The sequence below is a fragment of the Mytilus galloprovincialis genome, chromosome 6 (assembly GCF_965363235.1).
Source record: "Mytilus galloprovincialis chromosome 6, xbMytGall1.hap1.1, whole genome shotgun sequence".
Taxonomy (NCBI): domain Eukaryota; kingdom Metazoa; phylum Mollusca; class Bivalvia; order Mytilida; family Mytilidae; genus Mytilus; species Mytilus galloprovincialis.
In genome coordinates, this window is record NC_134843.1 from 91,083,500 (window position 1) to 91,099,477 (window position 15,978).

General features: G+C 32.3%; 1 protein-coding gene across 4 annotated transcripts in view; it reads right to left on the bottom strand.

Annotated features, from left to right (window-relative positions):
- The window catches only part of LOC143080689 (uncharacterized), a 42,517-nt gene that overhangs the window by 10,182 nt on the left and 16,357 nt on the right, over nucleotides 1-15,978 (bottom strand). The window contains exons 6-13 of one of the 4 annotated variants that reach the window (XM_076256678.1): nucleotides 14,695-14,817; nucleotides 13,604-13,779; nucleotides 12,631-12,721; nucleotides 10,860-11,107; nucleotides 9,990-10,117; nucleotides 9,080-9,203; nucleotides 8,337-8,369; nucleotides 6,583-8,026 (exon numbers count right to left, since the gene is read on the bottom strand). In XM_076256678.1, coding sequence (XP_076112793.1) covers nucleotides 8,015-8,026; nucleotides 8,337-8,369; nucleotides 9,080-9,203; nucleotides 9,990-10,117; nucleotides 10,860-11,107; nucleotides 12,631-12,721; nucleotides 13,604-13,779; nucleotides 14,695-14,817 — 935 coding nt within the window. In that variant the 3' untranslated portion in view covers nucleotides 6,583-8,014. Of the gene's footprint in view, nucleotides 1-6,582; nucleotides 8,370-9,079; nucleotides 9,204-9,989; nucleotides 10,118-10,859; nucleotides 11,108-12,630; nucleotides 12,722-13,603; nucleotides 13,780-14,694; nucleotides 14,818-15,978 lie in introns of those variants that run through there. The other 3 variants (XM_076256677.1, XM_076256675.1, XM_076256676.1) reach the window with 3 other exon arrangements.

Consider the following 15,978-nt stretch of genomic DNA (forward strand, 5'->3'; position numbering starts at 1 on the left):
AATAATTGTTTAAGAAACATCCCTGGGTGTTGAAACAGTAACAGATTTCGATGTACTCTAATTGGTGACAAATGCTAGAAGTTTACATGCGGACAACTGCCGTTCTCCTCTACACTTATGAAGAAAGGAACTAAACGGAATAAAATGTATTAAAACTCAAGATGACCAAATGTAGCTGCATTCGCTCATTTCCATTTACTACTTGAGAATGATTTGTAAACAACATATGATTAAGTAATAGAAATAAAGAACCAATTGGACGATGCTTACGAATTAGGGTTAAACGTCCAGTGACAAATATCATGTGCATATGAGAATGACAACACGTTATATGTACCCTGTTGTATTAGAAAGACACTTTCAGTCGGATTTGAGAACGTGCTACTTTGAACAGACACAAAAATTGAGGCTGATTGAAAACGTTAATAATAAATTCATGCGTATTCCAGCGGCCAATTCATATCACACTATATTGACGTGACACACCCTTCAATGAAATGCAAAGAAAGTCAAAATAAAAATGCTCTTACTAGTAAATCACAACCGAAATGAATGACAGACGGACATTCTTTACAAAACTTAATGAACAACTGAAATCACGATATTTGAGGTTTGCGTTATTTCGCAAAGGTTTGCGTTATAACGCAAAGGTTTGCATTGCGTTATGTACAACGCAAAGGTCTGCGTTTTATCGCAAAGGTTTGCATTATAACGCAAAAGGGTTGCGTTGTAACGCAAATATAGGACGACAAATTTTTTTAAAAATGTGTTGCGCTAATTCGCTTCCGTAGGATACTGTTGCACCGTATTATCATTTTTTTTTTACTCAGGAACATCTCATTCTTAACTTTTTCTATAGGAAAATATAAAGGTAGCAAAAATAACTGTGGCTAAATTACTCTTAACTGACACCATTTCAATTGTCCAACCCATTAACAGAATTTATTCCACTAATTTTCACTAAAACGTGGTAATATTCACTTTTTATTACAATTATGAAATATTTACCAATGTAAATTTATGTTTTAGAACCAAAGTACTATTTTGTGTCCTTTAAATGATATCTAAAATTGTTTGTTCCGACTTTTATTTAAAAAAATGCTATGCGTATAAGCATAAATACTACATACTTGCGCGACGCCTTTTGATTTTACTGAAAACTGCGTAGACTGTGAAATGTTTTTACAAGTGGAAAATGTTCTATGATAGATATCATTTTGTCAGACAGTTTTCTTTTTTTGATTTGGTTCTTATAATATGCCAAAAATCTTTATATTTAATAGAGTTTAACATTAAATTGTGCGTTTTACTCTTAACAGACGTATAACCAACCCGATTAACAGACCAACCGCCGATATAGCCGCATACTCGACTCGATTAACCGACCAATCTCTCGGTTAGCCGAGTGTCGGCCGTGGTTTATGTGTGTACTCTCTGAATGTTCTTCCATTTATTTGAATTGTAGTCCTGTCATGTAATGTTATCATTTATCATATTCAACATTACCATAAAAGCGGCAGGTTTGGTTAGCCACAAAACCAGGTTCAATCCACCATTTTTTTTCTTAAAAAGTCCGGAAAATGGCAATTGTTATCTTATAGTTCGTTTCCATGTGTGTTGAATCGTCTTTTGTTTTTTTTGTTGCACTCTAATGTTTGTTGTTTCGTTCTTTTCCTCTTATATTTGATGTGTTTTCCTCATGTTCAGTTAGTAACTCGGATTTGTTTTCTCTCTATCGATTTATGACTTTCGAACAGCGGTATACTACTGCTGCCTTCATTTACAGATGACAATGGATATGTGCCAAATGGCAGACTGTTATATTGTCCCCTTTTTCCTGAAAGTGACCCAACAAATTAGACTTATTACTGATTTAGTACTTACAGGAGCAACACGATGAGTCAACATGTGAAGCAGAATCTGTTTACGCTTCCTGAGCACCTGCGATAACTGATATCTACAGTTGTTTGTATTTTTGTGTTTTTATCCATGGCGTTGTCAGTTTATGTTTCTACTACATGTTTGAATACCCCTTTGATATCGTTCGCCTCTCTTGTACTACTTTCTGACTGGGCCCAATTTAGTGGTGTAACTATAAGGTATAATTCCCTGGACATACATGCAACATATTTTTTAATATACTTAGTCGTATCTATTGCATCTCAAACACAAAATGAAGTGTCACTGTGAATGCAATACAAGATTTATAATGTCAAAGGGAGACTAGCCTAAAAAACAGAAGTAAACCTAAAATATAAACTACAGGTCATTGTGCTATCTTTCACATCAAAACAAGTCTTATAAATATATGACAAGTGTTAAAAGTCGCCAAGTAGAAACAAATTCAATTGAGACAACTACAAATGTGACATCAACCCCAAATTTCATTCGACTAAATACAACTACTGACATGGGACAAAAATAGCTTAAAAATAGTAATTATAATGTTTAATAGGCCACAAAGCTGTAATATGGTCAAGAGTGAGCCAATCATAACAAAACTTGTGTTAAACTTCTCTTCATATATTAACTTCCACTTCTTGTTGGCAAATGAAATAATCTGTTATCATGGAGATATGTCTCGCTTTTTTGTAATTTTGATTATCTAAATGTTGACATTAAAATAGCATACTTAACATGTTACATAAGTTAGGCAAATATTCAGTCAATGAGCCATAACATGGCTTAACAATCTCCATGAGATGTGCCAATGCTAATAAACCTGCATACCAAATATCATTGACTTATTATAAGACTTTCCCCTTTAAAAACACCTAAACACAAACATTAATTTTTAAATTATGTAAAAGTTTCAAAATCAATGAACCATGACGAGGAGTGGAGCTATATAATCTAAATGGAAACGATACCTACAAATGCCAATAAATTTGCTTAAAAATTAGCAGTTCATCTTAAACTGATCTAATCACAAACTAAAACATGTAAACTAAGCAAAAGTTTCAAAGTTGCGAGACCATAACTGAGGGGATGGGGCCAAATAATCTCCATGGTAATAAAAATGTACTAATGCTTGTACAACTGAATACCAATTAACATTTGTCTACCACTAATGGTTTCCCTTGAAGTGACCTAATCACAGACTAATACATGTTAACTAAGCAAAAGTTTCAAAGTTGCGAGACCATAACTGAGGGGATGGGGCCAAATAATCTCCATGGTAATTAAAATGTACTAATGCTTGTACAACTGAATACCAATTAACATTTGCCTACCACTAATGGTTTCCCTTGAAGTGACCTAATCACAGACTAATACATGTTAACTAAGCAAAAGTTTCAAAGTTAAGACCATGACTAAGGGTGCAGAGCAAAATAATCTCCATGGAAATGAGATATGCCAATGCTAATACAGCTGCATACCAAATATCATTCACCTACCACTAATGGTTCCCCATAAACTGACCTAATCACAAACTGATACATGTAAAATAGACAAAAGTTTCAAAGTCAATAGACCATGACTGAGGGAGCAGGGTCAAAAAATCTACATGGCAATGACATGAGCCAAGGCTAATACAACTGCATACCAAATATGATTGACCTACAACTTGATGTTCACCATACACTAGACCTAAGGACAAACTTTTACATTGTTGACGCAGCATACCTCTGTCACGCTTTTTGACTCCGTCAAGCGAGACAATAATTAGGTGTTTAGTGATAAAACAAAATCTTGCCTATTATTTGAAGAAATTATTTTACCATCTTAAAACTAGAATACCATGAGAATATTCAAGAAATCTGTCAATTAGGAAGACAATTGTTATTCAGTGAGTGATAGGAGATGGTAAAGATTGAGTCAAGGTTAATTATAAAGTTATTCTGTTTTCAATGCCTTTATATTAAGACAAAAACAAAATGAAAATTACGCAACAGAAAAGTTTCAAACTTAGTAGATACTGGGTAAGTCCAAATTATTTCTAAATATGCAGTGCATCAGGATTGATCTAAAATAATTCCCTGACAAATATTAATGCAAAGCTCAACATAACTTGGTACCTGGTTGAAGTATCAACCTAATCACAAACTAATACATGTTAACTAAGCAAAAGTTTCAAAGTTAAGACCATGACTAAGGGTGCAGAGCAAAATAATCTCCATGGAAATGAGATATGCCAATGCTAATACAGCTGCATACCAAATGTAGCCAGGTGTATAGTGAGGCTGATAGAAAGTGACATATTTGATGATAAGATCTTTATTGTTTTACTAGTTAACAAAGGTGGCAGGTAGTCCTGCAAATACACAAAAAGAAGGTTTTTATAATACAATTGTCTACATGTAGAACACAACTTCAGTTATAATGTACACTATAATGTAAATGATATCAGCAAAATACATAGGTACAATAATTTGCTTGCCTTAGCCAATATTACTCAGTATTAATACCAATAACTCTTGTATACATTTAATATGACAAAGTATGGTTTATATGCAGTAAATAGTACTTAAATCATTTCATTAACTCTCTTTCATATTCAAAATGAAGTTTACTTAATCAAAACACTCATTTAAATAGAATTACAAAATATTGTTAAACCTGCGTTCCATAACAAGACACATTAATGTTAAACAGGCTTTCCATAGTTTTTATAGCAAATAGCTCTCGTTTGTGTACAAAATAAATGTTAATTAAACTTTACAGAAGTGAACACGGATGGTTATTGTTCCATCATTATAGATGCATGTGATTAATATACCAAAACAATTATTTAACAATGAAAAATACAATGTTTATGCAACAAAAACAACTAACCTAAATTATAGTATTCTAAGTGACATAAATTATGTGTCACATAATTACAGAAGATATAATATGATATGTTTGTCAGTATTATTAATTCATAGTGCTGCTGTATACACCGATAATGATACAAAAATATGGAAATACGTCGGCAATGGTTTGCCGTATGAATATTGTTTGTTTTGATGTGTTTATCATGTTTATATATGTGTTGAAGACTTTACACAAACAATAAAAGCAATTTATAATAATATAAAGGCCAGGAAATAATTAATACAATAATAATTTACCTGTAGATGGTATAAAAAGGCTTATTTTAAGATGTTTCTTTCATTCATTCCAGCGTTATCATAAGTGCATATTAATACGTCATCAAAACGGTGGTTCCGGTTACAATAAAAATAGAAAATTACCGGTTACACATGAATAAATTCCGGAATCATAAGTGACTTGCTCACACAAATATCATTCACCTACCACTAATGGTTCCCCATAAACTGACCTAATCACAAACTGATACATGTAAAATAGACCATAGCTTCAAAGTCAATAGACCATGACTGAGGGAGCAGGGCCAAAGTATCTCCATGGCAATGAGATGTGCCAAGGCTAATACAACTGCATACCAAATATCATTGACCTGCAACTTGATGTTCACCATACATTAGACCTAATGACAAACTTTTACATTGTTGACGCCGCAGGGAACAGCATAACTCTTTCATGCTTTTTGACTCCGTCAAGCGAGACAATAATTGTTTAGTGATAAAACAAAATCTTGCCTATCATTTGAAGAAATTATTTTACCATCTTAAAACTAGAATACCATGAGCATATTTAAGAAATCTGTCAACTGCGGAGACAATTGTTATTCAGTGAGTGAAAGGAGATGGTAAAGATTGAGGCCATGTTAAATATAAAATCATTCTGTTTTCAATGCCTTTATATTAAGACAAAAAAATGAAAATTACGCAACAGAAAAGTTTCTAACTTAGTAGGTACTGGGTAAGTCCAAATTATTTCCAAATATGCACTGCATCAGGACTGATCTAAAATAATTCCCTGACAAATATTAATGCAAAGCTCAACATAACTTTGTACCTGGTTGAAGTATCAAAATCATTCACAACTACATTATGTTACTGAAAATTCCCTGATCAGTGAAACAACAAGAGACTTTGAAGAGTTTGACTTGTTCACCTGTCAAAACCATATCTACTGTACTTTGTAAGTATCCCAATAAGACCTCAAATTCAGATTTCTGATTAATATATATCTGTATGTATCTTTTCCTAAAATCACAGTAATTATAGATTATTGTTGGTCATCTTAACAAGATCCATTTTCTCGCTTAAGTCTGTCTGGCAAAATTGAAAACAGCAATTGAGTTGAGATGACCAATGATAATTTATTGCTATTTTACCTATGACAATTGACAACGGCAAGAGCGCCCTTTAGTTTCCAGTGATAATTTTCCAAATCATTCTACTGTGCTGAGAAAGGAATATCAGTCCGTAAGATCAAAGGAAGATATCTAAAATAGCGATGAATTTAAGTATTGAAGGTTTTGAGATGATACGGGAAAACTAGAAAATAAGTTTTAAAATCGTCAATTAAGGCAAAAAAATACATACAAGGATTTTCAGGAACAAAATGGTTGCCAAAAATTGAGAAATGTTCGCAAGGACATTTTGGTACAGTTTAGCTAAAATTTGATTAACAGAACATCAGCAAGTCATGCTCTCTTTTTAGATTATTACAGTGTAAACATCATTCAGCTAAAGTAGTGGCATTACAACTCAATAAAATATAACACCATCACTGTGAAATAATTTAATACAGCACTAATTGTTTATAGATTAAGTTTAACAATCCATGATTACTTCTCTCCATGAGCAGTTAAGATTTCCTCAAGTTCCTGATATTAAAGAAATAGCAAAAGTATACAATATGATCATGATGATAAAGATATTAGAAAGAAAAGAGAAATTGAAATGAAAGAAGATATTAACTTCAAACTTTTGTTTAAAAAACAAAAATTTAACATTTTCATGTGTCTTGTTTTTAGCCTTTTATATTTTTTAACCAAGAATTTAAATAACTGCAGTTTTATTTTCAACGTTATAAAGGTTGTCATTATGCATCATTTTAAGCCTCTCTTTTTCAGACATCTGACACTGACAATGTCATCTGTAATAATTGTGTTTGACAACATTAACATGTAAATAACTACAAAACTAGATTAAGTGTTTACAATATTGTTCTCATTAAGTTCTGTAAATACAAATAGTACCATTGTCTAAACTGTTGATTGATTTTTTTTATAGATTAAATGGGCCCCAAGTAAAAAACTTTTGGACAATATAGAATTTAATATTGGGAATGAAGCTACAACTTTTGTAATTCAAATGTGTTAAAATCTTAATGAATACAGCACTTTAAATATAGACAACACATATAAATGACTATCTGTCTCAGGTTCCCTGTAAATAAACCATCTCAATAGTGTTTTCCTTTGAATATTTTTGAATGAAGAGGACTGAAAGGTAGGGGCGTATTAAAGGGAAATTAAAGGGTTTTTCTAATAAGATTGTAAAGTAGGACCATAATATTTGTATTTCTATTGATGCTATTCTTTTGACAAACAAACATTTACAGCAAAAAGAACCAATACTATTTTGAACATTAGACAAATGTTAATAAAAATCCTTATATAATTTGCTGTTGTCCTTGTGATCAAAGTAAAACTAATGATATTGAAGACTTAACATTGACTTGATAAATACTCTACACTACATGCAGTTTGAATTCATAAACATTACCCTTATACCATTAGGTAAGAAGAAATCATATCATAATTTAAATTTTGAAACAATAACATAATTTAACAGTTACACAAATTCCTGACATTTTTAGATAATCATCATTACATTTATATGCCTGTCATTCTTAACAGAATTATCATTACATTAATTAATCAATACATTAAACAGAACTAGCATTTCACATTTAATATCAGAATTACAGAAAGCTACATTTATCCATAACAAAGTCATTGTCTATTGTAATCCTCATTGACTAGAGCCACCATGAGCATGTGGAAATGTTATCTCATGTGGGAAAGTTATTGTCTATTGTAATCCTCATTGACTGGAGCCACCATGAGCATGTGGAAATGTTATCTCATGTGGGAAAGTTATTGTCTATTGTAATCCTCATTGACTGGAGCCACCATGAGCATGTGGAAATGTTATCTCATGTGGGAAAGTTATTGTCTATTGTAATCCTCATTGACTGGAGCCACCATGAGCATGTGGAAATGTTATCTGATGTGAGAAAGTTATTGTCTATTGTAATCTTCATTGACTAGAGCCACCGTGAGCATGTGGAAATTTTATCTCATGTGGGAAAGTTATTGTCTATTGTAATCCTCATTGACTGGAGCCACCATGAGCATGTGGAAATGTTATCTGATGTGAGAAAGTTATTGTCTATTGTAATCTTCATTGACTAGAGCCACCATGAGCATGTGAAAACTTTATCTCATGTGGGAAAGTCGCTATATCTCTTTCTGAAATTTCTGATTCCTGTGCTAACTGGCGTCCCTGGGAAAAAATAAAATATAAATGATACAAATAATACAAATTGAAAAGACAAGGATATCAAAATGATTGACACAAATAAATATATACAAAAATTGTGTGATCCTTGTGTGACCTTATATGTTGTTTTTCTTTGTTTTTTTTTATTGTCATTTTTTTTATATGGGAGGTTAATGGTATGGGTTCATGATTTCTCACTTCAATAACATTTTACAAATCGACATTCAGATACACACAATTCTATTTAATCCTAGTTCTGCTATTTTAACCTAGAGAGTAGAACAGCAGAAATGTGTTTTGCCTTCAAATTGAGATTTTCATTAAATTTAATTAAGTACAAGCTCTATATATGTATAAGCAACATTGCACATGTTGTCATTCTAAGCCTACATTTGTACATGTTGTAATTCAAAGTATCAAAAAGCAGGAAGTATTTGTCTGACATATCTGGAAAGCACTCATAAGTTACACTATCCATCTCTTGGCCAAATTTGAAGTAATTCAATTATTCTGTTCTAAAGTTCCTAACAAAAGCATTTGTTTCGTTCCCATTTTTTAAAATCAAAATATTGGCAAACAGAAAGAAGGTGTTTGACAGATCCACAAAATGTGCAAAATTTACATCTCATAACTGTCAAACTGCTGACTAAATAAGATGGTGCTCTGTTTACTTGAACCAGAGAAAAATGTGATGAAGAAATGAAGTAACTGACCTCCTCAAATACTTTTTGGAATTCTTGAGCAGCCTGCTCTGAACTAAACTGAGATCTGAAGTGTCTTCTTACAGGTTCATCTGTGGAGAAATCTATTGGAGACCAATAACAGTCCTTTTTATCTCTGTAATGAAAAACAAACATAAACTTAGGCATAGGTCAATAGTGACTTTTAAAAGTCCTACAATTCTGAAATGACAAAACAGAATTTTTAAAATCAGGAGTCTGAATTCACACATCTAACAACAGTGTTAAGTATGGAATGACAAACCAGGATTATGGAAATCAGGAATCTTAATTCACAAATCCTTAGAAAAGGGTTAACTTTGTAGTAATTTGAACAAAACATACTTTAAAGCTTGCTCTTAGGTGTGAGCCAAGAAGGTTCTGTGATGAAGGCCATACTTTACCTATAATGGTTTACTTTATACAAACTGGAGAGTTGTCTCATTGGTACTCATACCACATTTTCTTATTTCTATTTAGCTAGTTCAAACATTAAAAAGGCCTTTTCTTTAAATGAAAGAAAAAGTTATATAACTCTTTAATGGCATATCAAAAGGAAAAAATAAATAAAAAGTAGTGTTACGATCACCAATTCCAGCAATTATGTAAAGTTGTCAGTTAATCTCAACTAACTTAAATTATGGTATAAATGTGAACCACTTATATTATAATTCTGACAATTTAAGTCTCTGAAATAGTGAAAGAGAAAACTAATACATTGAAAGAAAACAATCCGAACAATAAAATGAAGCTTAAAGGGAATCGTCTGTTTCTGCTCTTTGGCCAGGTTGTTGTCTCTTTGACACATTCACCATTTCCATTCTCAATTTAATACTGAAGTTATTGCATGATATGTGAAAAATTGCCTTCATTCAAACTATTCAAGTTACAGAAGCGTACTTACATAGACATATTTAGTTCCTTGCTTACTAAATGATTACAAACGACGTTTTTGTTGTCTAATTCTACCATTATCCTGTTACCATTGACATCTTCATCATAAATAACCTTTATTGTTCCTAGTCCGACAGCCTACAAATATATAAAATGAAAATCATCTTACAACATTTATAGTAGAACAAAATAATGAAGACAATAATACAGCTAACTACAAAGTTTTAAGGAGGTAGACCTACTATAGGTAAAGGAAAATAACTCTTAAGATCACCAGTATGTTTGTGTCAACTGTTTTCATAAATATATTCTATAAACTTCTAGAATACATAGATTATTTTCAATCTTGCATGTAAATGCTTAAAATACATTGATGAAACCCGACTTTTTCAAATTCATAACTGATTTAAAGAGATATCTCCCTGAACCAAGGTCTACCCCCTTAAAATTCCCATATCAACAGTTTCTATCAAGGATGGATTGACTGATGAAAGCCATTCAAAAATCGTATATGCATTTCAGGAATAAAACATGTTAAAGTGATATAAATAGAAACCAAGAGAAACAGTGAGCAGGAAGACTAAATATCTGTAATGGTAAGTTGTTAGATTCATCTTTAAACCCAAACATTATTGAAAATCTCTTTTTATATCAAACTGATCGACTCAAAAATAAGAAGCCAATGAACTGCAAAATGTGGGTCTGGCCAGCTTCTTCCAAGGTCAACTTGCAGACAAAATAACCCTGATATAGGTCATTCAGTACCTTAGAAACAGTTGTGGACACCTACAAAAACATGGACACCAAAGTAATTCACAGTTCCCTTTAATTTTAATGAGTTTATGGAAAATAATTCCGAGATATTATCACTGTAATTTACCTTCCAATCTTCTTCTTTGCTGAAGAATTTTATTCTTTTGTCAAAAAGTATTTCTTCTTCGTCTTCATCCGTTGTATAATCATCATCGTCTTCTTCTTCATCTTCTTCTACTTTAGCTTGTTCTTCAATAACATTCTTCATTGCATCTTCTGGCTGTGTAACCACGTTTCTGGACTCTTCCGGTTGTGCTACTACAGTTCTCGACTCTTCTGGCCGTGCCACCACTGTTGGGGTTTTTATATCTGCATCTGTACATGTAATAAATATAAGTTATAAGAATCACTGAACCATGGAAATGAAGTCTCAGGTAAAGTGATTCATAAGGAATACATCAAATCATGTTGAGATTGTATATACTTCTTTTTGAGGGTTCACATGATTTCTGAATTCATTACGGAAAAGGTCAGACATAAACCTGATTTATAAAAGACAAGAATATTTGTAAATATCACAGCCCACCACGACCAGCTTAAATAATGTTTAGCGAATATTTTTTTTTAATCAAAACCCTAGCTAGGCATTGATTCTTACTTCAAATCATAATATGCATGTGTACTAACTCTAAGGTTAATGTAGCCACTACCTCATGCAAAACTACCTAATGATCATCTTTAATCTAATATGGGAAGGAAAAACAGAGAGATACAAAAACAATATGCAGCACTACTACAGACGGTGTGGCATAAACAACCTTCCATCTACAAACTATGAACTGTACAGCTCTTTATCACCGTGTATCATCAGTACACTGGATATAGGTACTAACCAAGCGGGCATGATAGATTTTGACCTTACATGGTAACGAAAATCTTTGTTTTGCTTTATCAATATTTAATGTACATTTCTCAAAATTTGAAATTCCTGCTCCCAAATAATTTTCGCATTGACTTTCTTCCTATTCATAAAACAACTTTGATATTCTAATAAGAACAAATAAATTGTACATGCGCAAATAGTTGTGAATGTCAACACCAACTTTCAATTTTGATAAAGTTGTTAAAACATTTACATGTTTTATCTGAAAGAAAGCTAGTACAGGGCAAAAGTAATAGTTACCAATCATAAACCTACCTGTGATTACTCATTACTTGAAACTTTTTGGGTAATAAACGAGTATGAAAATAAAGTTTTTGTGTACGGTGCACAACAGCTTAACTATGCACCGTACATAAGGATTTATGTGGTCAGCTAAACACTGTATACAACGCTTCTTTCGGGATAAAATATCGAAAAATAACATATGTATGAAAGATTGCAATGCCAATTATTGAAACAGCTATACTTATTACACACACACAGTGGCCTTCTATCAGAAAAAGAGTTGCAATGAATATAGAATTATATCGGATGAGACGAGGCCCAACTTCTTTGACAAGTATTTGCACATGTTTTTAGTTATCGTTCTTGTTTTGGGAAAATGAGGAGACATCTCTAATCATCAACCTACGACCAAATCATTTCTGAAAACAGCAATTATGTTAATATTGAAGTACACATTGATTTTTGTGAACAAAACAAAGATTTTCGTTACCGTGTAAGATCAAAATCGCTCACTTCCGCTTGGTTAGTACCTATATCCGCTATACACTGATACACAGTGTTTATCCGCAATACAAATCCCTTTCTAACTTGTACATGATTTGTTTGTCTCGTCATTTAAACAATCATTCAGGGAAAACATTTCAACATTTGTCTGAATTAGTGGTTATTCTAATGGTATAACTAAAAATAGATTTGTCCATGAGTTTTGATACTTTATTTCAATATTTACCTCCCTTCTCTGTAGCTGTTGAATTCTGCTTTCTGATTTCGTTCTGACAAGTATCAATGACTTGTTTAAACTGTTGAGCCAGCTCTATTGTCTGAAAAATCATTAACAAATGACTAATATACTGTTTACTTTTAAATATTTCCCAATAATTATTTTAGTATTTGCTCTAAAATTACATCCTTTTGTTCCTTAAATCCATCCAAGGTTTAAGGATGAATTAATCTCCCCAAGGATGATTAGGGAATATGAATATGATCAATTAGGTCTTCTGACTGACAGCAAAACTCTTGCCAAAAAGGGAGGTCAATTTGGCTGTCCTGGATGTATAAGTTGCAGACACGTTAGAAATGGACATTAAATCCAATGCCTTATTTATAGTGAGTTGTATGCTCTTTGCATGTAAAGAACCCTTACAACAACTCTTTGAGGGGTTGGTAGGTGGCCTTTTGCAAGGTGAAATTTCTGTCCCTATCCAATATACCCTCATTTTCCAGTGGCAGTCTAAAATTTCTCTGACCTATATCCCAAAGGGCTTCTATTCAAGGACCTTCCTTTTGTATTTATTGTGAATTTGTTCTCGTCCTGAACATGCATTAAATATATGCCACTGGATGTTAAGCAACTAACATGAATCAATAAATATTGCATCATCCTTATGATAATTGTAAAATTATATTCAAATCATTTTATAAAATTAAATGAAATCTAGAAACATATTAAGGACAACAAGAGAGTTTTTTTAAACAACCTTGTTTACCGATGAGGGTCCCACAGAGTCGGCTTATAATCTAGAATAGCAATGGAAAGCAGTGAATGCACAATATACAAATTTGCTTATCAGTTTCGACAGTTGCATGTGTGTTATCTGAATTGATATGTCAAGCTATTCCTTTCTATATTTTGTATGTAATGTCTTTGTACCACTTTAATAGTATACAGAAAAAAACATATTAAATTTACAATGATTTCTAACCTTAAATTTAATTGCTAATTGTTCAATGACTAGTTCATTGTCACTAAAATCTTGTCCAACCCAGCACCATGATGTTTCTGATGTTGGTAAAGGTTTGAATGATATCTCTGCTGTCAACCATTGGTTACATGCTAACTTTAAAACTTGTTCTCTTCTAAGTATAAGTCTGTATCGACCTTTAACAAATAATAGTAGTATGTAATGATTGTATATCTGAAACAAACAATAGAAGTATGTAATGATTGTACGTCTGAAACAAACAATAGTAGTATGTAATGATTGTACGTCTGAAACAAACAATAGTAGTATGTAATGATTGTACGTCTGAAACAAACAATAGTAGTATGTAATGATTGTACGTCTGAAACAAACAATAGTAGTATGTAATGATTGTACGTCTGAAACAAACAATAGTAGTATGTAATGATTGTACGTCTGAAACAAACAATAGTAGTATGTAATGATTGTACGTCTGAAACAAACAATAGTAGTATGTAATGATTGTATGTCTGAAACATAAACCTCATGTTAAAACAATTACTGTGGATTTGTTATTATTTGTTGGATACAAATTTTCGTGGGTTTAGTGGGTACAGTTGAACCACAAAGTCCAATGTTCAAAGAATAATATATTTTCAGTAGGCTATGTAGATCTGTGTACACAGAGATTGGCAAAACCAGGAAATCAAATATCAATGAGGATGCAGCAATCCACAAAAATGTATAACAATGAAAAAAAAAATGAATCCACAGTATACAAGCCAAATTAAAAATATTTTCAGATTATATTTTGAACAAATTTTACTGTAATTCAGAAATTAGTGAGAAGTTTTTATTCATGTAAATATATACTGGGTGAATATTGCATTAATAAGAACTTTCATTCTGATATCTGCTTCATATACCTGTATGCAGATTTTACTGATATTGCATTAATTAATCACACATTTTTGCTCATTCTTTAAACATCCCAATAATAAATGCAAACAATAATTTTGGTTTTGTTTAGACTAGTATTAAGTACTAGTCTTAACAAAACCAAAATTATTGTTTGTTAATAGAAAGATTACAATACAAATTAAAATACTCACTGTTGACCAGATGTCTTAAGATTTTCATTTTTCCAAGTCCCTTTTCCTTCCATTGATTGGCCTCTTTATCAAATCTGAACAGCTTAGCTCTTTGACGGAACATCTCTTCAAAGTCTTCTTCCCCTGTTGAGAAAAATCATGAAATGTTGAGTTAATTCATTATAAAGTTGAAAACACTAATTTGGAATATATATTTAATAGTTCACTTGGCATTAAATATGGGTACCAGGTTTTAAGTTGATGTCACAACAAATCAACTGAAACAATAACTAATAAAATTAAAGTTCCAATTATTGTGCACTAGAAGTGCATCTCAACTATAAATGACTCATCAGCAATGCTCCAGGCATGTTAAACCTACTTCATTTCCATGTTAAGCAAACCATGAAAACTGGATAAAAAACTAAATATGCCATACATGTATTTATTAAACAGTTCAATTCATAATAAAAATGTGTATAAAGTTTCACTTTGATGCGACAGAAAACTACCTTAAACCATTTGAAGCAGACCTAACCAAAGCTCTTCAGATTCATGACAGAACCTTCCATCCAAGTCTGGCTCAACCAGTATTGCACATGTTACAGTTTGACACACCTAAATTGACCTAAAAGCCGCAGGATCTGATTCAGAACAATGGTTAGCATTCACCAGCTGGCAGAGGAATATGTATGAAACAGAAACAACAATCAGAGACAACATCTTGCCCACTGTCAATTTCTACTGCTGGGACACTAGCAATCTCCGGCGCAGAGCTCACATCCGTTCCGTTCTTACTTCGTATCACTACACTAAATATGTATTGTAGTGTACTAAGTATACGGAAAGGAAACGAGCGCTGTACGGAGATTGGGACACTAGTAGTGTTGAGAATATAATGCAAATGTTAACGTTATGTTTCCCGTATTTACGTCGTATGTTTATGACGTTACTTTTGTACCTTTGTATGGGCGTCGTCGATATAGAGTTTGAGCATAAAAAGTAACACAACGCAAAGTATCGAGTTTTATTCGTTTATTACAATACATTTTGGTGCCGTGACGCCATGGAAAGTAAACTGAAAGCGGTGAGAGCAGGCCATAAAAGTGCTGTAACAAGACTTTTGAGAAAAACGGAAGAAGAGCAGGATTTGGAGATAAAAGAAAGTACAGAATTATTAGAAACACTTTCGCAAAAACAGAAGATTATTAGTGCTTTGAATGAAGAAATTCTTAATTTAACAAAGGATGAGGATGTTGAGGATGAAATTCTACAGACAGATGAGTATAAATTCTTTCTGAATAC